Raw genomic sequence first — 23,812 nt, forward strand, 5'->3', positions numbered from 1 at the left:
CTGGGTATTAACTGATGGATTTCCTTTCTTTTCTTACAATTACCATTGTTTTCAAGAACAGTACAAAAAGCTTGATGAGTTTTGTTCTAGGGCACGTGTGCTTAAAGGACCAAAAAGCACTGCAGAGATGCCTTTCATGTACTAACCCTTGAAATTAGTTAGTATAGCAAAGTCCCTCTTCCAAAAGCCATCTCAAGCTGGCATGAATCCTCAGAGAAGCAAATGTCCTTTTGCTGATGTAGTTCCCACTAACTAGGTCAGGCAATGAAATCAGCTGCCAAGGCAAGATCTGAAGGATGGTGGAAAAGCTGTGGCTGCATCGGTGTTTGGGTTTTTGGTTGGTAAAGGAAAATCATCTCTGGGTCTCTGCCAGGGCAGAAACTGCAACTGAAGAACAGAGGTTAAACAAAGGGATCTGGGAGAGCCTTAGAGATGTGAAAGCAGGAGGTGGAGCCTGGTGTCTCCTTTTTCTCCAGGCTACACACCTGATAGCCACAGTAGGGACTCCACAGCTGCGGCAGCCCAAGCTCCTCTCAGCTTTGCTGCGTGACTTCCTGAGCTGCTGCCTGCAGACAGAAAAGGAGCGGCGCTGGTCTGCCAAGGAGCTCCTGCAGGTAAATTGTGAAGGGGCTGCAGGTGAAACAGGCTCTGAGCGATGGGCTCCTCTTCCACTCAATTCCAAGGCAGCAGATGAGCCCCCTTCCTCCTCACCTCCACTCTTGGTGCTCTTCAAATGAAAATGGTGAGGAATCCTCGACTGGGCTGGGCTGGCAGGGTCCTGTAAAGGTCCTGTGGTGCAAGTGTCCTGCAATGAGCAGAGACATCTTTAAAGAGATCAGGTTGCTCAGAGCCCTTTGCCACCGGAGCTGGAATGGTTGCAGGGATGGGGCTTCTACAAGCTCTTGGGGCAAGCTGTGCCAGGGTTGCACCATGCTCTGAGTAAACACGTTCTTCCTTAGACCTACTCTGATTAGATGCCCTTTGTGTTTAGAAATATTTGTCCATATCCTATTGTAACTGGCCCTGTTAAAAAAGATGTCCCCCACTTTCTTCAAAGCCACTCTGAAGTCTTGGAAAGTGGCAATAAAGTCTCCCAGGGGCCTGTCCTTCACAAAACTGAATAACTCCAGCTCCCTCTGCATTTCCTGAGAGGAGAGGTGCTCTGTCCTCTGACTGTTTCTTTGCCCTCTTTTGTGATTTGGTGGGGTGTTCAGTTTTATCTAAAGGCAAAAGAATTGAAGTAGAGCAATGCGGGGTACAGAGACATGAAATGGTGGTGCAGGAACCCAAGGAAGCCAGTCCCAGCCTAGGAGTCAGAGATTTGGGCAGGAGGGGCTGTGGGGGGCTCACTCTGAGCCTCTGAGGGGCCCTGGTTTGTGCCCCCCAGCCCACCCTCAGAGGTTTCTGCCATGAAAACAGGGACAGCTGGGAGGGACTTGTCCCAGCCCCATCTGCTGCCTGGCACACTCAAGCAGACGGGAACTGCGCCAGGGTTACTGCCAGGCTGTGTGGCAGAGAGGGAACTGCAGGGCCCAGTGCCACTGGGCTGGCCCTGCTGGGAAGGAAGGTGCCATCCAGCACACGAGGGGCAGGGCATGGAAAGGTAGACACTGCTTTCTGTGTCTGTGGCAATCAGCACAGTGCCTGTCTTTCAAAGGCAGGGGCCTGTGTGAGTCACTGGAGTTTCCTGAAAGGAAGAAAACCCAGGGACAGAAAGCGCCATTTCTAGAGCACTGGCAGGGCAAAAATCCCAGCATGATGAAGAAATCACAGTAAACAGATGAGTGGGATTCTGGGCCAGGTTTGCCTGTGATGGCAAGGTCTTGAAAACTGGAGATGACTGGGGAGCAGATGGTCCCATTGCTCCTCTTTCTGGGTCTTTCCAGGAACTTGATGTATCCTGATTGAGTCCCTGAAGCAATGAGCTTGGAAAGTAATGGTTCACTGTTCTTTGTTGTATTTTTTTTTCCGGTGGACAGCATCCATTTGTAACTTCAGCCAAGCCACCATTCATCCTGGCACAACTCATCAACTCAGTGAAGAAGACGAATAACCCTAACTCTAAACCCTAACCCTAACCCCTAACCCTAACCTTAAATGCTAACCCAAACGCAAACACTAACCCTGTCCCTATCTCTAACCCTTACCCTATCCCTAACCTTACCCTAACCTCAACCCTAAGTCTAAGCCTAGGCCTAAACCTAAGCCTAAGCCTAAACCTAAGCCTAAACCCAAACCTAAACCTAAACCTAAGCCTAAGCCTAAGCCTTAGCCTAACCCTAACCCTAGGAGATGAGAACATAGCAATCATGTCAAGATGTTATCTCTGTTACCAATTTAGAGTAGGATTGTAGAGTAGGGTTGCTGAACAGATTTGTAGCATAGAATTATAGATTAGAGTTGTAATTAATAAAGTTTCTGAAACATCAACTCATTTGGAAGATTCTCCTCCTTCTGACCCCTTCAGAAAATTCAACATTTCCTTCTGAATTACCAATTGTTTTTTATTGGTGCTAAGTCACACATATGGATTCTTTTGTATGCTTTCGTAAGTGAGGAGGGTTCTTCTTCATTCATCCTCTCCAGACCACACTGCCTTTGGAATATGACCCACTGGCTGGTTATGGCGCAGCTGTGGTATTTCTAGTTGAGGCAGAAAGGGCAATGGCATTTGAAGGCAAAACCAAAGGAAGAATGAGGCAGCCCAAACATCTTGTGCAGATGCAGGCCTTCAGCTGTGACTGGAGAGCATTGGGGTTCCTGCCACTTGGATTTGTATCCCTAAATGCAATAATCTCTTTGGCTGGAGGAAAGCCTTGCTCAAGTGAGAAAGCAGAAAGATCAGAGAGGGTGCTCGGGAAGGTCTCCTGTGGTGCAGAGCTGTCAGCGCCTGTGAGGTGAGAGCGGGCCCGGCCTTGCCCGGGCTGGAGCCCCAGCAGAGCCCTGGCAGAGGCCGGAGCAGCCTGAGCCCCGGCAGAGGCAGGCTGGAAGGAGGCCCTTGGAGCTGCCGGCTCTGAGAGCGGAGGATTCGCCCGCTCCCAGCAAGAGGCAGCAGCCGGGCCCTGGGTGCCTCTTGCTGGGAGCGGGCGAATCCTTCACTCTCAGAGCCCAGGTGGCAGCTGGCTGCTGCCGAGGGGAAGCGCATCCGTGCTGGGCACAGCCCGGCCTGGAGGCATTGGCCATCTGGAGTGTGCCCAGGAGCAGGGAAAGGCCAAGGGCAGCCGTGGGCCGCTGGGTTGGCTGAGGATTCCTCCTCTTCTGCCGGCTGCCCTGCAACTCCTGGCAAAGGCCAGCAGTGTGTGCAGCACTCTGGGCACCGGGGCAGGGAGCCGGGTTGTTCGGCAGGCTGGAGCACAGGGCAGCTCCTTCAGGCCCGGCACTTGTGCCAGGGGAAGCGAGGCCAGCGTGAGGCAGGGACAGCTTGGCAGGGCCCATCTGCAGGAGCCAGCGCCTCACGCAGCTCTGGGAGGAAGCGCCTGCAATCCTGCAGTTCTGCACTGAGCCTGAGCAAAGGTGTGAGATGCACAATGTTTGGCAGAAATATTCAGGCCCACTAGGCCAGCCTGCTTTGTGCTCTCTGGCGCGCAACAAGCGCTGTGCAATGCAGCTCTGAGCTGCTGGGAGAGAGGCAGTCGGGGATGTGCCTGAGGTGAGTCAAGGGGTTAGCTGAAAATGTAATGAGGATAATTGAAAAGTGCAGATGAGTTGAGGGGCCAGCTGGGAATAGAATTGGGATAGTAGAAGATTGCATATTTTAGTTAAGATATTCAAATGAGGTAAGAAGCTAAGTTAGTAATACAGCTAGCAGAAATCACATCCTGTAGGTAAAGAGTACCAAATATATTAGGAACATAAAGCTAGGAGTGACAGGGATAGAGGAAGCAATTGTGAAGAAGCAGAAACCATAGAAATAACTTGCCTTAAGAATAATTGAACAGTCAGGAGAGGCTTGGACTGTGAGCAGCAGGTCCAAAGGTCTTGCCAGCTGGCCATGGGAGAAGAGTTCACCATGAGGAAGACAGCTTTCTTCCTCCCATAAAACCACTCCCTCATTTCAAAATCCCACCGACCCAGTTAAGGGAGTACAATTGCACAGCTGTAGTAGATAGTCAGCTGATAAAAATCCGAAACAGGCAGGTAATAATTATGTATTATGGGTCCTTAGAAACCTATTGTAAAACCTTTTCTGTAGAAAGAGAGAGCAGGAGTCTGCAACTCCTTGCACATGTCTTTGGAAACTAGTTCACATGTGACCAGGGCTGCAATAAATACCCTCTTTTCTACTATAATTAGTTGAAGAGTCGTCTGTCTGTGCTTCAAGGGTTATGCTGGAGTAGTGAACTGATTTGCAAGGGAGCAGAACAGTTTCAGCAGGCAGTTTTTGGAAGAGATGGAAGCCTCTTGTGACTGAAGGGAAAGCCATTTGGAATGGAGTAATGATCCCAAAGTCCATATTGTCCCAAATTGGTCCCAAAGTCTAATTGTATCTTTGTGTCGGAATTTAAATCAGAATGATTATAGATAGCTTCATGCAATTTGTCTACAAATTTATCAAAGTCTTCATTCTTCTTTGACAAATCTGTGTAAAAGACATGGTGTGTAACTTATCTGGAAGTGCAAGAAGAGCATTATATGTTAGTTGTTGGCTCATCTGTAAGACTTGATCAATGCTCTTAGCCTGGGCAGTGACAGTAGCCCAGGGCCCCTTGCCAAGTAACTGTTGTGCTGTTAAACCATACAGAGGATCACCTTGCACTCTAGGTCTTGCTGCTTCTTGAGCACACTTTTCCTCCCAGCTTTTATGAAACATCTCCTGCTGATAGGGTGGTCTTATAAGTCTTTTTAGGGTACGCATATCAGCTGGAATTAATGTGTTAGATGGAAAAATATACTGCAGAAGTGACTGTACAAGTTGGGATTTTCAACTAAATTGTGAAATTGCAGCTCTCAATTTTTCTAAAATCTTCCAATTGAAAGGTTCTCAAACTCTACTTGCAGCATTAGTTACTACAGGAAAAGCTTCTACATCATTGGAGAGAAAAGTCCCTTCTACAATAGCTTCTGGAATAACTTTTTTCTACTGGAGTTTCTGAGCTGCTTCTATTTCAGGGTCACATTCCAACTCTAATTCCACATTCTTTACAGCGTGAGAGGGAGGATTTTGTTTAACTGGCTCAAATGCTGGCTCAGAGATAGAATGGAGGAGTTTTTGCTAGACAATGGCCATATTCAGCCAATGCACAATCCAGCCTACTTGTAATAATGGACAATGAACACCTTCACAAAGCATTATTTATGGACATATTCAGAAATGAGCTTGGTACATCCCTGAAAAAGACACAAGAAGAAGAGTCATCAGGACTCAGCTAGTTTGTCAGCAGGCTTGGGAAAGTGAGCCATGGGTGGGCCAGACAACCCCAGCAAGATGCGTAAAAAATTAGATGATCCAATCAGCATTCTATTTTAGATATGTGAACAGATAGGATTAACTAATCATGTATTAGCTAGAGACACATGGGCAGTAAAGATTTATTATAAATAGACTCTTTTTAGGAATAATAAATTTAGCTTCACTGGATCATATTGGTTATGTTGTGATGTCCCCTGAACCTCCACACCATGCACTTAAGGGTGTGTTGGTTTTCCCCATGAAATGTACACATCTGGGGAAGTGCCCTTGGCAGAGAGGGGCTTGATTCCCAAGGAAACTGCTTCCCCAGGAGCCCCAGTGAGACAGGTGCAAGTGTCTCCATTTGACTCCCTTTGTTTCCTTCAGTCCTTGAGGCCCCTTGCACTTTGCAGAGGGGCATGCAAAGGCAGAAGGCTGTGAAGAAATACCGATTATGTTCTCTTGATGCAGAGTGTGATTTTATACACTCTCTCCTATGGTGCAGATGCTCTTAATTTCTACTGTGTTGATTATTCTTATCAATACATATTTTAATTTGCTCTGGCATTCTTCCCATAGAAAAGTTTTCCTTATGTATTTGATTTATGTCTGCAAATGTTGATATGTAACTTAAGGTACCTGAATTTAGCCCATTTCTCCTCTCACTTTAATTTCAGAAAATGTCAGAATTACAGATGTACGCACTAAAGCATCCAAGATTTCTGTGCAACAGAAAGATGAGTAAACAGTAGTACAGCCCAATCTACATTACCTTTAGCAGTTACCAAAGCCAGTAGATATTTACAAAAGTGTGCCTTCTTTCAGCAATATTACAGATAGATGGTTAAATACAAATTATAATATTATAATATTGGCTTTACACAAATATTAAAATGGGTTCTATATGTGTGATATTAATTAAACTTAGAGAGCTCCCAAGGCCTTGAACATACTTGAGACTGATTTTGCAATAAACTATCTTTTAAAACTCTGTTTGGAAAGCAGAAGGTAGGAACATCAGTCATCTGTTGTGTTTGACTTTATTGTTACTTGAGATTGTAGTAAATACTGAGCATGAGCTGGGATGAGATTGTATTGCTCATCTTTCCAAAGATAGATATGGATACTATTAACATGTGCCCTGTTTATTGTTCCTAACTGACTAATTTACTGCAGTAGTTTTATAGTGCATTTTTATTGTTGTAATATCTAAATGTAGTGGGAGAATATATATTTGACTCGGGGTAGTTTGGCTTTTGTTTTTCGAATAATAAAACCACTCTCTTCAGCCTGGTGAAGAAGAAATCTGCTTCTGTCCTTGTGTACAGCTATGGGTTTGTTCACACAGCTTCTCCTTCCCTTTTCTGCCTAGGCTTTCTCACCTGCAGTTTTCAGTAGAAAAGCAACAAACCTTTGAAAGGCTGAACCTCAACATAACTGTGACCCTCAATCAATACTTCCTTCTTCCAATTTCTAAAGATCTCTTTGTCCTGGGCACTCAGTATGGCCTTTTTCCTCAAAGTTCTTTGGCTGTCTTGAATGCTTACAGTGTAAAAGGTAATCCCTGATCTATTTTCAACTCCCTGCTCAGATGCAGACTGCTGGAAGGGAGCTAGGACTGGTACTGGAGACCTGGCAGCTTGTCCAGGAAGCAAAATTTTTGAAATAATGGTAATGTGGAGAAGCATGCAAGTCCAGGTGGTGAACTCAAATATGCAAGTACTTGCAGTTTCCTGACAGGACTTTATAGTTCAAGGGTATGGTCTCTTCTTATTTCTGTCCCTTAATGCTCAATCCTTGCCACATTTCTTCAACTTTTTTTGCATTGTCATCTTCCGTGTTTTCTTCCTCTCTTCTTCTCTCTGTGACTTTCTATGCAGGATGGATAATGTGTCATACACTGTCAGCTTACTCAGTGACCGAGTAGTGATATGATGGTGTAGAAATTGTAGGCGCACAGTAGGCAAACCTGTCATGCTTCTTATGCCCTCTGCCGGCAGACCTGCTTCCCAAACCTTCAGTCAGACTTGGAAAAAAGGCTTGTCACCACTACTTTGTTGTGGTTTATGCATTTATGAAGAAACACTTCCATCTCAGCCTGCTTAAGCCACTGCAGAGCAGGAGTTGTTGCTTTGGTAGCAGATGTGCTGTCAGGGTCCTTACAGCTCCACAAGATGTGCCTCTCCTAGAACAGATTTTTGCATTTTTGTACAATAAAAGCTAAGTTTTAAATCACACCAGTGTAAGTCATGCACTCCTGTAGATGTGTTTTCAGACAGAGATATTTATATCTATGCCTAGTGAATGGCCTCCTGGGCAGCAGGAACAAATGAGGATGGAAACTGGGCTGATAAAACATGCTTCTGCTTCAACAAAAACCCCCCAGTCTTCCCTTTCCAGAGAAGGCTATAAACCTTTTCTTGATTGGCCTAAAGGGGATAAACAAGTCCCTCCATGTCCTGATCTTTTACTAGTCTCAAATTATTTAGAAAAGTTTTAATTTTTTTTTTTTTTTTTTTTGTGGGGGGTGGTGGTGTTCGGGTCTGCACTTCAGACCTGTTCTCCCAGCAGCCAGGGACCTACAGCTGCTGTGGGTGGGGCAGGTGCTCAGGCAATTACCAACAGGTAATTGCTAACAGCAGTTGAGCTGAGAAGTTGGCTTGTGCCTGGCTGAGAGCTTGAGGACTGAGGTGAGAGAAGGGATAGGGAGTGGAATGGAAAATATTAGTTACACAAGCCAATCTGAGGTGTAGATGGGATTTAACTGGATTAGGTGCTGCATTTCATGGTCTTAATCACAATTTATGAAAAACTGAACATTTAACTATGAGATAGGACTATGTAGTTGTTATTCTAGATGCTGCATTTACTAATATGTAATGTAGTTTCTTTGTATTTTGCTCAGAAGCTGTCTTAAAAACATTGAAGTCCAACTAAAGTCTTCATAAACACAAGTTAATAGCTTACTTTTTGTTAAAAACAGAAGCTGAAAGGGCCAATGGCTCTTGCATTCAGTAATTCACACATTTTAAAAGAAGTGGCTGTCTCTTGTTCCTGTGGCTAGCTTGTCTCTTCAGGCTAGAAAACATTTCTGGGAGCATTTCCTTGCTGCTCCTATATCTCTATGCCCTTGGAATCTGATGCTAATACTGTATTTTTCTAAAATTAGAAAATTTTAAATTTCTGTAGGCCCTTTCATTTTGTAATTTGCACCTGTCAGTCGGGGGGGAAAAAAGTCTGATAAGTTTTTTTTCTTGTAGGCCTCTCAAATTGCAGCCCATTGCATTTAGCTGCAAAATCCTAGGTCATGTTAACAGGATGCCTGAAATGGACACTGGTAGAGGGTAAAAAAAATTGCCTGATACAGATGCTATCAACTATTTTTAGTTCCTGACAGTCCAGTATTTCCCTTACCTAAGGGATACCTGTTCATATTTCTTTCTCTTTTTCTTGCAGCTCTCAGTTCTGTGAAGACTGAGAAACAAAAATACAAAGTAAGGGTGTGCAGAGTTGATGGACTTTATGAGAATTAGGGGGCAATTTGACTATACACTGACCGGTATGATTGCCTTCTTCTGTGAGATTGTAGTGATGTTGTAATATATGTTGGGAAATAATTCATGCTATAAAAGCGTGTATTTCATAAAGATTGCAAAATCCAAACAAGTCTCTGACCACAAGCAGCCTGAGAGGCAGGCATCTATTCAAATTCCAAAATTCCTGAAGGTGGCCAGATAACGATCGGCACTTTAGCCCAAGAATAGACACACCCAGTGTGATGATCACCATTATCCCGAGACATCGTGGTCATGTCATTGGAAGACACCCAAGAGTGATCATTGCCCTGTTGATAACATCGATTAAGATAGACAAAGTCGCCAGAAAGATACGTGTGAATACGTGACTTCCCTGAATCTGATCAGTGCTGGCTATCAACAAGGAAATGGCGATTGTCCAGCTCTGCACAGTGAAAGAACCAACTATGAATATGCAGAGTTACAAAAGAAACTGGGACTTCTTCGCTCAGGCATAATAAACTGTATAAAGCATCCCTGCAAGAAGCGGCTCTCGTGAATGGTGGAGGGTCCGATGCAATAGAGGGGGGATCCAAGTTCACCCAGCACCAACCCCGGGCTCGACACTGTCTCTTTGGCTGTGGTGGTTTTGAAGACCATATTTTAGTAGCGGAAAAAGATAAAGAAATCTTTTCAGATTTTTTATAATTTGGCTTTTGATTGATCATTCATAACAGTTCCATATAGATGATTCCACATTTGGTGTCTTGGTGCGTAAATCAAGTGCACAATTCATAACAGTTCATGATAAGCACCAGTACAAGCTGGACTTCCCAGATCAGCCAACTGAAAGAATCTGAAAAGAAGAAATGCAGGAAATGCCTTGGTAAACTTTGCCTGGAAGATGGGTGACTTTTTTTTCAGCAATCTATAATCCATTCCCTTGGCCTTTGGCTTTCTTAACAAGGCCATTTGCATCCCAGATTCCCCATGAACTGCGAAGCCTGAGCTTGTGGAAGTGGCTGAAAGATGCCCTGTTTCTCTGCAGGGACATTCAACTGGAACAGGAGCCGGAGCGCTGTCTGGGGAAGCCTCCTCCGAGCTGGAATTTGTGCCGTGTTGGGAGAGGAGGAGGAGGGGGAGAGCGCTGGTGCTGTGTGGCAGGAGCAGGAGGTTTGGGCCACAGGACATTCCATCTGCACCGCTGCCCCGCAATGGGCAGCTGTGCCCAGGGCTCTGGGCCTGGCCCCGCGTGCGCTGAGCTCCCTGGGCTGGGCTCAGGTTCCCGCTGGGCCTGGGCAGAGCCTGGGCTCAAACTGGGGGCAGCAGCAGTGCAAAACACCTCTGGGCATCTGTGTTTCCTGCTGCTGGGAAGGAACAATGAAGCGAGTTTAGAAGTTCTGGTTTCTGCTTCTCCTGGTTGATTTTTTAATTTAACTCCACACTGCGGAGGCAAATTCTGTGGCAGCCACTGTCAGCTTATTCTATTTCAACAGTGCCAGCAACAGGGCTCTGTTTGAGCCCTGCAAATGTGGCCTGTGAAGCTTTAATTCCCCTCATCTTAGTGTTCAGGGGCTGGTGAGCATTCCAGTATCTGCTGATCTTTATGTCTGTGACAAAAATACTGACTTCACTGTCATGAAAGCACCGTGGGTAGCACCAACTGAAAGAGGCACTTGCATTTTTATGGATAAAATTCAGGTTGCAAGAAGAAGAGGGCCAAGAGCAGCCATGATCTGCAATTCCCAAGGCAGAGGCACCAGCAGCCTCCTCCTGTCACCTCAGGGTGAGTCAGAGCTGGAAACAGTGCTGGAACCCAATCCTTTCTTGCTCTGAGGGCTGGCTCAGGGCAGCACAGGCGAGCCCTGAGCAGTCAGGGCTGTGTGTGGGTGATTGCTGCTCTGCTCCAGAATTGAGCTGGAAAAATCCCTTGGGAGCAGAGGAAGGAGCAGGCGGGAAGGGGCCGGCACTGCTGCTGCTCCTGGCCGGGAGCCCCAGCTGGGCCGGGCCGGCGCCCCCTGCACTGCGGCTGCTGCTGCTGCCAGAGCCGGGCGGGACTCGGGGACAGGGAACGGACACGGGGGAACAGCAAAGGCCTGGTGGCTGCAGGGATGGTGGCGCTGGGGCTAGCGCCAGCACAGAGCTTCAGCCCGCAATTAACCCCAAGGGAAACCCCATTTCAGCCTTTCTGCACTCATGGCTGTGAAAGGATTGAAATGAAAGAACAGCAATCAGGGCCCGACACCTTCTCCTTTGGGAGGGGCCCCGCATCTGGGGCTGTGAGGGGCCATGAGGGACTGTGAGGGGCTGTGAGGGGCCGTGAGGGGCCGCGAGGGGCCAAGGGGAACTGTGAGGGGTTGTGAGGGGCCATGAGGGGCTGTGAGGGGCCATGGGGAACTGTGAAGGGGTTTTGAGGGGCCATGAGGGGCTGTGAGGTGTCACTCGTCGAGAATGTCACAGGAACAGGTAGGAGGCAGTTGTGTAGAGAGAGTGAAAGAAGGTTTTATTCAAGAGAACTGTGCGGTTTTTATAGAGAAACAGAAAGACGAAGTAGAGCAACACCACCTGCAGATTGTTTATACTTAACAAGTTATCACATCCCTACCATACCCTAAAAATTCTCACATGCTGCTGTGAGAAACACTTGCTGTTTCTCTCTCTCTCTTCCAGGGCATACACAGTGAGAGGCTGTGAGGGATCTTGGGGAACTGTGAGGGGCCATGAGCTGTGGGAGGCTGTGAGGGGCCATGAGGGGCCATAAGGGTCTGTGAGGGGCTGTGGGAGGCCAGGCCCCTCATGGAACCAAGGCTCCATTGTGACTGCAGTACCAAGGAAATCATTGTTGACAGTACAGAGCCTCATGGAACCAAGGGGCCTTTGTGGCCCAACAAGGCCTTGTGGAACCAAAGGCACCATGGTGGCACTATGGAACCTCATGGTACTACAGATCCATTGTTACACAGCAGCCACAGCAGGGCCGCAGAACCAAGGAGATCATTGTGACACTGCACAACCTCATGGAATCAAGGCATCCATGTTACACTACTGAACCTCATGGAGCAAAGGGTCCATTGTGACACTGTGGAACCAAGGAGACTGTTGTTGGCAGTAGGAAAGCTCATGGAACCAAAAGTCCATTGTGACATTGTGGGGTGTCATGGAACCATGGAGACCATTAGGACACTTCAGGACCACTGGTACCAAGGGGTCATTGTGACACTGCAGGGCCTTGTATAACCAAGGGGTCCTTGTAGCATGGCAGGGCCTTATGGACTCAAGGGGATCAAAGTGACACTGTGGGGCTCCATAAGGGGCTTTGGAGCTCCATAAGGGGCTGTGGAGCTCCATAAGGGGCTGTGGGGGCTCCATGAGACCGCGGGGCCATTCTGACCATGGAACCAAGGATACCGTTGTTACACTACAGAACAAAGGAGGCCACTGTGAACCAGCAGGGGAACCCACTGGGACTATTGTGACACTTCAAGGGCATTGTGGAACAGCAGGGCCTTGTGGAAGCGATGAGACCATTGTGACATCCCAGGGCCTCATGGGAGCAGGGGGCCATTGGGACACTGTGGGTCCCCATGGAAGCAAGGGGCCAGTGTAACACATCCAGGCCTGCTGGAACCAAGGGGCCGCTGTGATCCTGGGGAACCCAATAGAACCAAGGGGCCATTTGGAGACACTGTGACCTCATGGAAGCAAGGGGCCATTGTGGCATTGTGCAGTCCCATGGCAAGAAGGAAACCATTTGGACACTGCAAGGCCACTTGGAAAGCAAGGGGCCATTGTGCCACTGCAGAGGCAAGGAGACCATTGTTATATCACTGGGCCTCATGGAAACAAAGATCTGTGGTGATCCTACAGGGCCTTATGGAACCAAGGGGCAATTTTGATGCTGCAGGGCCCCAAGGATCCAAGAACATGGAACAGGTCAGGGTGGCTGGGCCTCCTGGGGGCTGCTTGACTGGTCCAGCTGGCCTTGGCATGTTGAGAGTTGCTTCTTATCAACCCCTGAAACCCTGGAATTCTGTGCATTCCTTCCTGTGGGAAAGAACTGTCCTTCTCCAGGGGTTCAACGCTGAAATTGGGATTCCACCTCCAAATTTGATTATATCCAAGAATTATTCCCATATGAAACTTGCCAGGACAGACTGCTCTGGCTGGCCTTGGCCTCTTGGGGGCCACTCCTCATCTGCCTTCAAAACACTGGGAGCCCGTTCTTTTCTTCCCATTGAAAAAAACACTTTCAAGTCCAGACATCCATGGCCAAAACTGAGAATCCACCTCCAAAATTCCTTATACAGTTTTCCAATGCTACCTCCCAGACAAAAGCTGCCAGGGCTATCTAGATTCCCTTGGCTGCCCTGGTGGCCCTGATGTTGCTGCAGGGCCTGAGTGCTCTTGGGGCCAGGCACAGTCCTGGGGGTGGCAGTGCCGCGGCTGCAGCAGGGACAGGCCATGGGCACTGCTGGGGCGGTGCTGACGCCTCAGGCCAGGCCCTGGGGGCTCCAGGCTCCTTGCCCAGGCTCTCTCAAGAACACGCCCAGGCCAATGCTCAGCACAGAAAACCCCGTGAGCAGCCCCAGGCTGGCCGTGGGCAGGCTGGGGGCAAACAGCATGGCTGGGGCTCTGCAAGGGCCCTGGGGGAGATGGGAAGGAGCAGCAGAGCAGGGGCTGATCCATCCCCAGTGCGCTGCACAGCCCAGGGCAGCGTCCCAGAGCATCCTCATGGAGCTGCCAACAACATCCCCCCTCTGCAGCCCTGGCCTCTCCCCCAGCTCACACAGGTGCCCCATCCTTGCAGGCACAGACACGGCAGCACTGGCTCAGCAGCCCCTGTTTGCATTGCACACAACAGGCAGGAGCACCCCCATGCTCTTGGTGTGGGGACATGAACGTGAGGGAGCACAAATGCCATCAGCCCCTGGGGCCAGCAAGGGTTGGGGGACACCAGGGAAACCACTCAGCTTTGTCCTGGCCTCTGCAGTCAGCCAGAAAGTTTGTTCCCATCAGGTGGGAGTTCCCTGTCCCACTGCAGACGCTGTTGCTCAGAGCCAGGGCTGCCTGACAGCCAAGCCCAAACTGCCCTGAGCATTTCCTTGGCTTCACCTTTGCTTTCTTTCCTCTTCCTGCTGCAAATTTCTTCCTATTGCCCATCCCTCTTCCCTCCCCTGCAAACAGCTCATCCCTTTTTGCCCTTCCCACTCTGGCCCCACTCCCCATTGCAGTTCCTGACTTGGCCCCATAAACGTCCCTTTGGGCAGCAGGATCATCCTACAAGTGCTGCAGGAATTGTCTGCAGGCTCCTGCAGTGCCTGGTGCTGCTCCCTTGCCAGAGGCACCCCAGGCCAGGGGGGCACATCTGGGCTGCTGTGTCTGGCTCTGGGGCTCCCTGTTCTGGGCAGTGAGGAGGAGCTGCAGAGGCTCTGCAGGACTGACAGGATGGGCTTTGGGGCTGGCAGGAGAAGCTGAGGGACCTGGGCTGCTGCAGCTTCTCAAGAGGGGGCCCAGGGCTCATCCTGCAACTGCTCCAAGGGTGGTTCCAGAGAATCCCAGAATCAGCAAGGCTGGAACAGGCCATGGAGATCATCAAGTCCAGCCTGTGCCCTGACACTGCCTTGTCTCCCCTGAGCCTCCTCTTCTCCAGGATAAACAACCTCAGTTTCCTCAGCAACTCCTTACAGCACTTGTGCTCCTGACCCCTCCCCAGCCTTGTTGCCCTTCTCTGGACACGCTCCAGCCCCTCCATGTCCTTCCTAAATTGGGGGCACCAGAACTGCAAACAGCACTTGAGGTGCTGCCCAAGCATTGCTGAGCACAGGGGAAGAATCCCTGCCCTGCTCCTGCTGGCCACACCATTCCTGAGCCAGGCCAGGAGCCATTGGCCTTCTTGGCCAGCTGGGCACACTGCTGCCTCATGCCCAGCCTGCTGTCCATCAGTCCCTGCAGGTCCCTTTCTGCCTGGCTGCTGTCCAGCCCCTCTGGCACCTTGTGGAGGGGAAGGGAAGGGAAGGGAAGGGAAGGGAAGGGAAGGGAAGGGAAGGGAAGGGAAGGGAAGGGAAGGGAAGGGTCCAGATCCAATCCTTCCTGAAATGTGGGGTTTGCTGGAACTGCCAGTGCCTTGACCTGAAAATTTCCCTATTCTGGCACAGCCCAAGTGCAGCAATTTGCTGGCACAGAAATCCAAAACCCGGCAACTTCCTGCTACTGGGTCTGGCACCTCCCATATCTTGTGTTTGCTGCCCCAGTACCCAGATTTGGAAATTTCCTGGTGCCCGCACAGCCCAAGTCCAGTGATTTGCTGGCACAGAAATCTAAAATTTGGAAATTTCAAGGTTCTGACTCCAGCACCATCCAGATCTAGTGTTTGCCTAGACTGCCAGTGCACAGATTTGGAAATTTCCCGATGCCTTCACAGCCCAGGTCTAGCAATTTGGTTTTAGCCACCTTAGGAAGAGAAGTTCCTCGGACTGTGACTTTCCTTTTTCTTGGAACTGTTTAAACCTGCTCTGGACTGAAAACCCAGACAAACACCTGCAGCTCACACCTGTGGCCCCCCGAGCTCTGGGACGCTGCATTCCAGCACCAGAGGGACTTAGAAGAGACCGAGTGAGCCAACTACAACCCACAACAAGGACTTTCTGAATTTTCCATCTCTTCAGCACTGTCCAAGGTTTTATTTAATATTATTCATTTTTCATGCTTGTGAATACTTTACTTGTTTAATAAACTGAGGTTTTTTTCACTTTTCTCGAGGGAAGTCTTTTCCTGAACTAGTAGGGGTAGGGGCTGCTTGAACTTTCTTTCTAGATGTATTCCTTTTGGAGATTTCCTCCCAAAATTTGCCCTAAGCCAGCACAAACAGTCACAATGAAAACTTCACCAGTGGCATAATTTCCTGGTGGCAAATCTTGTGACAGAAGCTTGACCTTGTTCTCCATGAGAAATTCTTGGGAAGAGCAGACAGGAGAAGATTCCTGTAAAACTGAAACAGCTTTCCAAAAGTGAAATGAAAATGGAAGAAACAATCCAAGATGTTTTCCTCTATTTATTTCTATGCTCCCCTTTTCCATGCTGCATCCTAGTAATTCCAGATGTACCTCACCTCTAAGATCAGTGACTTAGGGATTTTTAGGCGTTCTAAAATACCATGAGCCACACACAGTTTTCCTTCTCCTCTTTTTACTGGAAAGCAACACTGGACATGTAAGTGCAGTGCTGGGCTCAGGTAGGAATCCTACCCCAAGGGAAGGTGGCCCGACAGTGTTTGACCCTCAGCAAGGACAATGCATAGCAGCAAGCGAGGGGATCGCTGTGCCAGTGCGCAGGAGTCAGGGCTCTGCATCTGGGCTCAGCGCTGGAAGGTTCCCGTGTTTAGGCAGACGGAGGGGCTGTCCCCAGGGCGCGCGGGGCTCGAACGTGGGGCTCGTGGGGCGAGCGGGGAACGGACACGGGGACGAACGGCCCCGGTGCCTCAGTTGCAGCGGCGGCAGCGGCGGCAGCAGCGGCAGCAGCAGCAGCAACAGCGTCGGCAGAAAAAAGACCACAGACCCTAAACACTGCTTCTCATTCTCATTCTCATTCTCATTCTCATTCTCATTCTCATTCTCACTCTCATTCTCATTCTTCTCTCTCTCTCCCGCTGTCGGGCGCCCTTCTCTCGGGGTCCCTGCCCGGCGTCCCTCTCCTCTCCCCGCCTCCCTGTCCCCTGCCGGGCTGGGCCATGCCCCCGGCCCGCCCCCGGCCCCGGGCGGGGCTGCCCCGTGCCCGGGCCCGGCCGTCCCGCCGCGGTCTCGCCTCCGCCTGGCTCTGGCCGTACTGGCGGTGGCGCTGCTGGGCGGGAATCAGTGCCTGGTGCGGGGGCGGCATCGCCGCCCTTCGGCTCCGCCTGGCCCGAGCCCGGCCCCGGACCCGAGGCAGGGTGCAGTCCCGACCCCGGCCCCGGCTCCTCCCGGGGCCCGCGGAGGACACAGGCGGCGCGGCCGCTCCCGCTGCTTCCGCTGCGGCTTCCCCGCCCCGAGCTCCGCCTCTCGGCAGCGCGGCCGCCAGCCCCGAGCCTCCCGTGCCGCGTTCCCGGGAGCGAACGCCTGGGCATGGCCGGCCCGGGGCGCTTGAGAGGCGCTCGGGGGCCGTTGCTGGCCCCGGGCCGAGCGCTGACCGCCGCGTCCCGCCCGCAGGGCAGACTCAGCAGGGCCTGCAGGAGCAGTACAGGCTGGGTTCGCTGCTGGGGCGCGGCGGCTTCGGCAGCGTCTTCGCGGCCACGCGGCTCTCGGACGGCGCCCCGGTGAGCGGCGGACGAGGGGAGGGGGCGGAGGAGGAGGAGGAGGAGGGCAGAGAATGGGGCTGGGCAGGGAAGGCGGTGAGCTGAGCCCGCTGCTCCCCTTGACTTGCAGGTGGCCATCAAAAGGGTGCCACGGAACCGCGTCCTGCACTGGGGCAAGCTGGTGAGTGAGCAGGGCCAGCGGCAGCAGCCGGACCGTGCCGGGCGGGAATGAGCCGAGGCCCGGCACGGTGGGAGCCGCCAGGGCGCCCCGAGGGAGAGCGGGCGTGGGGCCAGCGCAGGGCGCAGAGCATCCCGGGCTGGCTGAGGGCTTCATGAGCCCCGGCACGGCATCGGCTCCACTGACGGCATTGTGCTCCTCCCGCAGCCTGACGGCACCAGCGCACCCCTGGAGATTGTGCTGCTGGCCAAGGTGTCCACTGGCTTCCCCGGTGTGGTCCAGCTGCTGGAGTGGCTTGAGTTCCCCAAGGACATCTTGATGGTGCTGGAGCGGCCAGAGCGGTGTCAGGACCTGCATCGTTTCATTCGGGCACGGCGGTTCCTGCCCGAGGAGGAGGCACGGGAGCTGTTCCGCCAGGTGCTGGAGGCCGTGCAGCACTGCACCAGCTGCGGGGTCCTGCACCGTGACATCAAACCAGGGAACATCCTGGTTGATCTGGCCACCGGGCAGGCCAAATTGATTGACTTTGGCTGTGGCACCTACCTGCAGGACACAGCCTACACGCACTTTGCAGGTGAGCCCACGCAGGGCTCCTGGGCCCAGCATCTCATGACCCAACATCTCCCAGCCCAAGCTGACTGTGGCAGCAGGGATTCTCTCTTTTGCGGCCCTTCATGTCACTGAGTCTTCACCGAGTTTCTTTTGAAACTCAGGGCTGAGTGGGTAGCCATCTTCCAGCCCTGCTGGCAGCCTTTGCCCCCCACTCTGCCCAGAACTGGTGCTGGGGCAGCCAGCCCAACAAAAATACCCGTGGGTGGGGGTAGCAGAGAGGGAAAACCAGAACCTGTGCCCAGCCGGTTTGGTGTGCAGGTGAGAAAGGGCTTGGACTGCTCCACTCACCTGGTCTGTTGGGGTTCATAATGGTTTTTGGGGCAATGCAGGCCGGGAGGATGAGAGCATGGTTTTTCCCAGCACTGGGTGGGTTCTTCCTTGTTATGGTCAGGCCTTGCCAGGGCTTCCACTGCCCTCTTGAAACACCAGTGGCTTCTTTTCCAACCCCAAGTCTGTACACAAGTCCCAGGTGCTGGTGAGAGGGCAATGCTCACCCTGTGTGCCACTGGGGCAGCCCCCACATGCCTAGGGATGCTGGGGCCAGGCTCTGGGAACAGCCTCATCCCCCTGATGAACTCCATCTGTATTCCATAGGAACACGGTCATACAGCCCCCCGGAATGGACCCACTTTGGCTGGTACTATGGCAAGCCAGCTACCATCTGGTCCCTGGGCATCCTGCTGCACCAGATGGTCTGTGGGGAGCACCCTTTCAGGAGGTGCCAGAACATCAGCTGGGACCATCAGCTCTCGCTGCCAGAACGGCTCTCTCAAGGTGGATCCTCATCTCTGGGCACGGGGGGAATCCCAGTGCTGGGAGACAGCAGCAAGCTTGTGGGCATCCTGCTCTGGCAGCTGCTGAGGAGGTGGCAAATGTCCTGCTCTCCTCCAAAACAGGGAAAGGATGGGAATGTTTAGGCCCAGCTTTGAGCACATCCAGCATGGCCTGTGCATGGGAATGGTGGGGCAAAGCCAATAGGAGCCTTCTCCAACTAAGTGGTGGTTTCTGGTTTCTCTGCCCAGAGTGCCAAGATCTGATCAGGCGGTGTTTATCCATGCTGGACTTGGAAAGGCCCTCATTAGAAGAGCTGTTCTGTCATCCTTGGATGCAGGATATTCATCTGCCCTAGAAGAAGGGAGAGAGCCACAGGCATACTTTGATCCAGGGCCCTGGTAAGTTCCAGCTCCACACATGCCTTGGCAATGAGAAGCAAAGGAACCCAGCCCTTTTTGTGCTGCCAGTGTCACTGCACCGGGGTCATGGGATGGGAACACGCAGCCCTTGGGCTGGAGCTGAGCTGCTCTGCCCAGCACTGGTGGCCGCCATCCAAGCTGGTTTTGCTTGTCCTGGTTCCCTGACAGCTGGGGCCCTGGACAGAGCCCTGAGAGCCTGGTCTCCCCCCAGGGAAGGAGAAGGAGCCCCTGGAGAAGCTGTACCGGGCGGGGCTGCTGCTGCTGGAGAGAGTGAGGAGGACACCAAGGATGACAAGCTCTTCCTCAGCCTGGCCAGCTGAAGATGATGGACTTCGATTCTGGCACCTTCTTCAAAGCCAGGCTCCACAGTGAATTTGCAGATGAGTCCACATGCAGGGGGATGCTCTCAGATTTGGGCATTGCCCAGCCTGGCTGGGAACCAAAGGTTCCCCCTTTGCTGGGGCAGATGCAACTCATTCTTCAGTGGCTGCCCAGCTGCTTTTGGCAGGGCTGGGGCATGGGCTGGGGTGAGTATGAAATGGGAGTGGGCTCCTGGCCCTCCCAAAAGCCCCCAGCACCCACCGTGCCCCGGGCTGGGGCTGGGGCTGGGGCAGCCAGGCCAACACAAACAAACCCCTATGGTGGGAGCAGAGGTGGGACTCCAGAACCTGAGCACAGCTGCTTTGCTGTGCAGGCAAGGAAGGGCTTGGGCTGCTCCACTGCCCTTGTTTGCTTTGGGGTCACTATGATTTTTGGCGGCAGTGCAGAGGGGAAGAGAGAAAGTGTGGGCTTCCCTCACCCATGGCTGGGTTTTTCCCTGGCATGTGGGGGTTGGGCCTTCCTCAAGGCCCTGACACAGATAAGAGTTTTTACCGTTTTTCTTGTTTTCCCTTTTTGCATCTAATATCTTTTCAAGAATGTGTTGTTTATTTTTCCAGAGGAAGCATTCAAGGTGGTCCAGTGTGGATGGGGAAGTGCTTGGGAGCAGCTGTGGTGTCATGGGCCATGCCCTTGGAGAAGGCTGAGGCCGTGGTTTGGGAGCAGCTTTTCTTGCAGCCGTGGCTGGTGTGAGGTGGGTCCCTGTGTGCTTGGCAGGGTGGGATCAGAGCTTTTGGGAGCTGGCAGCGAGCACAGGAGCATCCTGCTCTGGGCAGCTGCTGAGGGCTGGATGTGCTGTGGCTGGCTGCAGGCTGGGCACATGTGCTGCCCTCCTGCTCTGCTGCCAAAGGCAGCAGGGATGGGCAGCTCTGGGCACAGCTCTGGGCACAGCCAGCATGGCCTGGGCACCGCAGGCCTTGGCACAAGGGCACAGGAGCCCTCAGCTGACGGGTGGTTTCTGCTTTCTCTCCTTGCAGCCGGGCTCTGCGGGTGCTGAGGCTGCTCTGGGCTCTGCCAGGGCTCTGCTGGGCTCAGCCCTAGGCCCAGCTGGGCTGGCTCTGCCCTGACATTGCTGTCACAGCTCTGCATCAGACGAGCCCGTTGCGAGCACAGTGCCTGAGCTTTCTGCTTTGGCAGGTGAGTGAGACTCTGCTGCAGGCCCAGAGATTGCAGCTGGGGACACACATCCAACTGGCAAGGACCCAAACTCTCCACAGTCCCAGCTGAACGCCTGGATCTGTGCAGGGTGTTTTGTCTGTCCCATTCTTCCTTCTTGATTGGCTGGAATTGTGCAATTGCACTTTCTTCCTCCTCTAGAAGTGCCACAAGTGGGCCAAAGCTGGCAAGTGGGCCGTGCTCCTGAGGCAGTGCAATCTGGAGCTGGTGGATGGAGAATTGCCCTTCTGCACTTCCAAACCAGAGCAAAAAGCCGTAAGTGGGACTTTGTGTCTCTAAGAAATCCCTGACAGTTTCAAAGGGAATGTGCAGCTCATTCCCAGGCTGAGAAGGAAGGTCATCTTCTGAAGGATTTGGGGTTTGACAGAGTTTCCATTCCCAGTCCTGCTTGGAGCTGGAAGGGCACAAAGCAATTTCTTCTTGCTTCGAGCACAATTTAAAATACAAATTTCAAACGTTTGGAAACAAAGCCCAAAATCTTTTAAAAGGCTGCTGAGGTCAGTAAAATGGATGCATGCCATCAGCACATTTACAATGTAAATACCTGAGTTCTCTTTTTAAAAAGATCATTTACCTCTTAATGCAAAGAATTTAACTTTGCCTTTATGTTTTGTTTTTTCACTAACACCTGGATTTTATTCCTATCTTTTACAATTTACCTATTTTTTTTCCTTTTTCCTTTTTTTTCCTTTAAATAGAAAACATGTCCTATCAAAGGAATGTCCTTTGCTCCTGGTTCCCGTGTGGAGCAGCTCCCTTCCTGCTGGCTGAGCTGCGCAGGCAGAGCCCGGCAGCTCCTGGCCCTGCAGGGCTGAGGCTTTTCCCCGTTGCTGGGCACAGACTGATGGAGCAGCACTGCTGAACACGGGCACACAGAGGGAGCAGCAGCAGCTGCCTTTGGCCACCTGAGGCTCCAAGGCCCAAACTCTGAGCAGCCAGGGCTGGAAGAGACTGGCAGGATCTGATCCCTGACTCTGGGCCAGGGCTGCACAAATGACCCCACAGCAGCAGCAGCAGCAGCAGCAGCAGCAGATGGAGCTGACTTTGAGCACAGCCCCTGCCCCTCTTCCCTCCTGTGTGCAGCGGTGTCACAGCAGCCTGAGGCACCTGGGAGCCCCCAGTGCCAGCAGGGACTGGAGATGGCAGCCCTGGGCTCCTGGAGGCTGTGCAGGGAACGGAGCTGGGCACTCCCTGTCCATGGGGAGCTTCCAGATGGAAAAGGCTGCTGTGCCCAGGCAGCTCCAAGGGCACAGAAAGGAGGCTCTGGAGCACTGGATCTGTGCCAGTGCCACAGTCCTGGGCAGCAGCCAGCAAGCCCTGGGGAAACAGAGGGCACAGCAAGAGGGACAGAACCAGGCAAGGGCAGAGACTGGAGAGAGCCAGGCCTCGGAGCAGGAACAGCTGCTCCATTGCACTCTTGGAGAAAGCTCTTGGCTGGTTCAAAGCGCTGAAAGGCGTGAAGGGCAGAGAGGAGGCCACACCAAACAATGCTCCTGTTTGCACAGCCTCCCCTCTCCATGTCCCAGAAGGAATTGCATGGACTGTGTTCTTCTCTCTGATTTGTCTTGTTCAGCATGAGCAGCTCAGCACCAGGAGCTGAAGGAGCTGAAGCCTTAGGCCACAGATGCTGGGCAAGAGGGAACTTCTGGAGCAAAGTAATGCTGCTAAAATAGCCCCAGCTCAATGCAATGGATAGAATCATGGAATCACAGAATCCTTTTTGTTGGAAAAGCCCTCTGAGCTCACCCAGTGCAGCCGCTCATCGGGCAGTGCCAAGCCCAGCACTAAAACACGTCCCTGTAGTGCCAAGGCCTGGACACCAGCCCTGAGTGAGGCCTGGACAGCAGGCCCTGAGCCAAAGGTGGCCTCTGGATGAACCTTCCAACCAAACGTTATCTTTGTATCTGCTCCCTAATGAGATGTGCATGATCATTAGCACTGAGATAGATGTAGCCACTCATTAGTGAAACATGTATTGACCTTTGTGTATTTAGAAGCCAGACAAGGCCATGAAATCTGACATCTGGCCTTGTTTGGGGCTGAAGGATCAATGTCACCTCCCTTGGTTCCTCCTCGAGCTCTGGCCAGGCTTTGGGAGGGACCCAAGAGGAGGATGAAAGCAGATGTTGCCACACTAGCAGTGCTGTCAGTTTGTTCATTCAGCACTGTCAGAGCTGGGCCCTCTCCCAGCGGGGTTGGAGCCTCACCTGGGGCTGGAGACACCTGCAAGAATTCCCAGAGTGGCTCTGCAGCCCTTGGCTGTGACAGCTTGCCCAGCTGCTGTGTGGGTCTGGGGGATGGTAAAGGCTGAGGGTAAATGCTGCTGGATCTTTCTTAATCACTGCAGGCAATCTTTGGTGAGGATGGTTGGGTGCATTGCTGAGCTGCTCCTTTTGTGATTATTTGCTGCTCTGAACTGCAGGGAATGACACTGATTCCTTCAATTGGAGTCTGTGTCTTTGGTGCTGACCCTGCCCACTGGTAAAACAAAACTGGCACAGTCTGGCCAGATGACAACAAAATGTCACTTGTTCAATATTAATGTGAGGAATCAGTCCCATCAGAAATTCCCAGCTGGGAAGCCCTTCCCTGGAGTTCTCTGGCTCTGGAGTGGGCTGAGGTCAGAACCCTGTGGGAGCAGTGGGGCAGTCGGGTAAAAGAGGTTGAACCCCTGGATGTCTTCAAATGCATCCAAAAATTGCACATGAAAAAGGAAAAGACCATGTGGATTTGGGCAGACGAGGGTGAATTTGTTGAGAGTACATAGGAAACAGCACCTTCAGAAGGAGCAATGATTGTTGGAATGCTCCCACATGGAGCAACAGAAGAAGGTTTTAATCTTATGCTCAGATGGACTTGAGCAAGTGAAATATCAATATAATAAATAACTATATACAGATTTATAGTATGATAAGACCTTAATATATGTTTATATATTTATATATATGGCTATATCTACATATCTATATCTATATTTCTATATCAATATGTACATATAAAATAATAATAATGTGAAATAGTTCTGACAATGCTAATTTGGTAGCTTTGGCTGCTCAGGGATGTAACACTAAATACCCTACAGAACAGGACTGGCCGTGACCTTAA

The 23,812-nt window shown here is 51.6% G+C and overlaps 1 protein-coding gene across 1 annotated transcript; it reads left to right on the forward strand.

Annotated features, from left to right (window-relative positions):
- Positions 1 to 5,311: 5,311 nt before the first annotated feature.
- Positions 5,312 to 18,667, forward strand: LOC128943457 (serine/threonine-protein kinase pim-1-like; the record flags this gene model as incomplete). Its single annotated transcript, XM_054286397.1, has 5 exons — positions 5,312 to 5,320; positions 17,090 to 17,191; positions 17,301 to 17,330; positions 17,580 to 17,922; positions 18,555 to 18,667. Coding segments are annotated over exons 1-5 (597 nt in total), but the record flags the coding sequence as incomplete, so codon positions are not given.
- Between the last annotated feature and the right edge of the window lie 5,145 nt (positions 18,668 to 23,812).

This window comes from Melozone crissalis, unplaced genomic scaffold, assembly GCF_028551555.1.
Source record: "Melozone crissalis strain CALT ecotype California unplaced genomic scaffold, PUWL_Pcris_2 ptg000046l_1, whole genome shotgun sequence".
Taxonomy (NCBI): domain Eukaryota; kingdom Metazoa; phylum Chordata; class Aves; order Passeriformes; family Passerellidae; genus Melozone; species Melozone crissalis.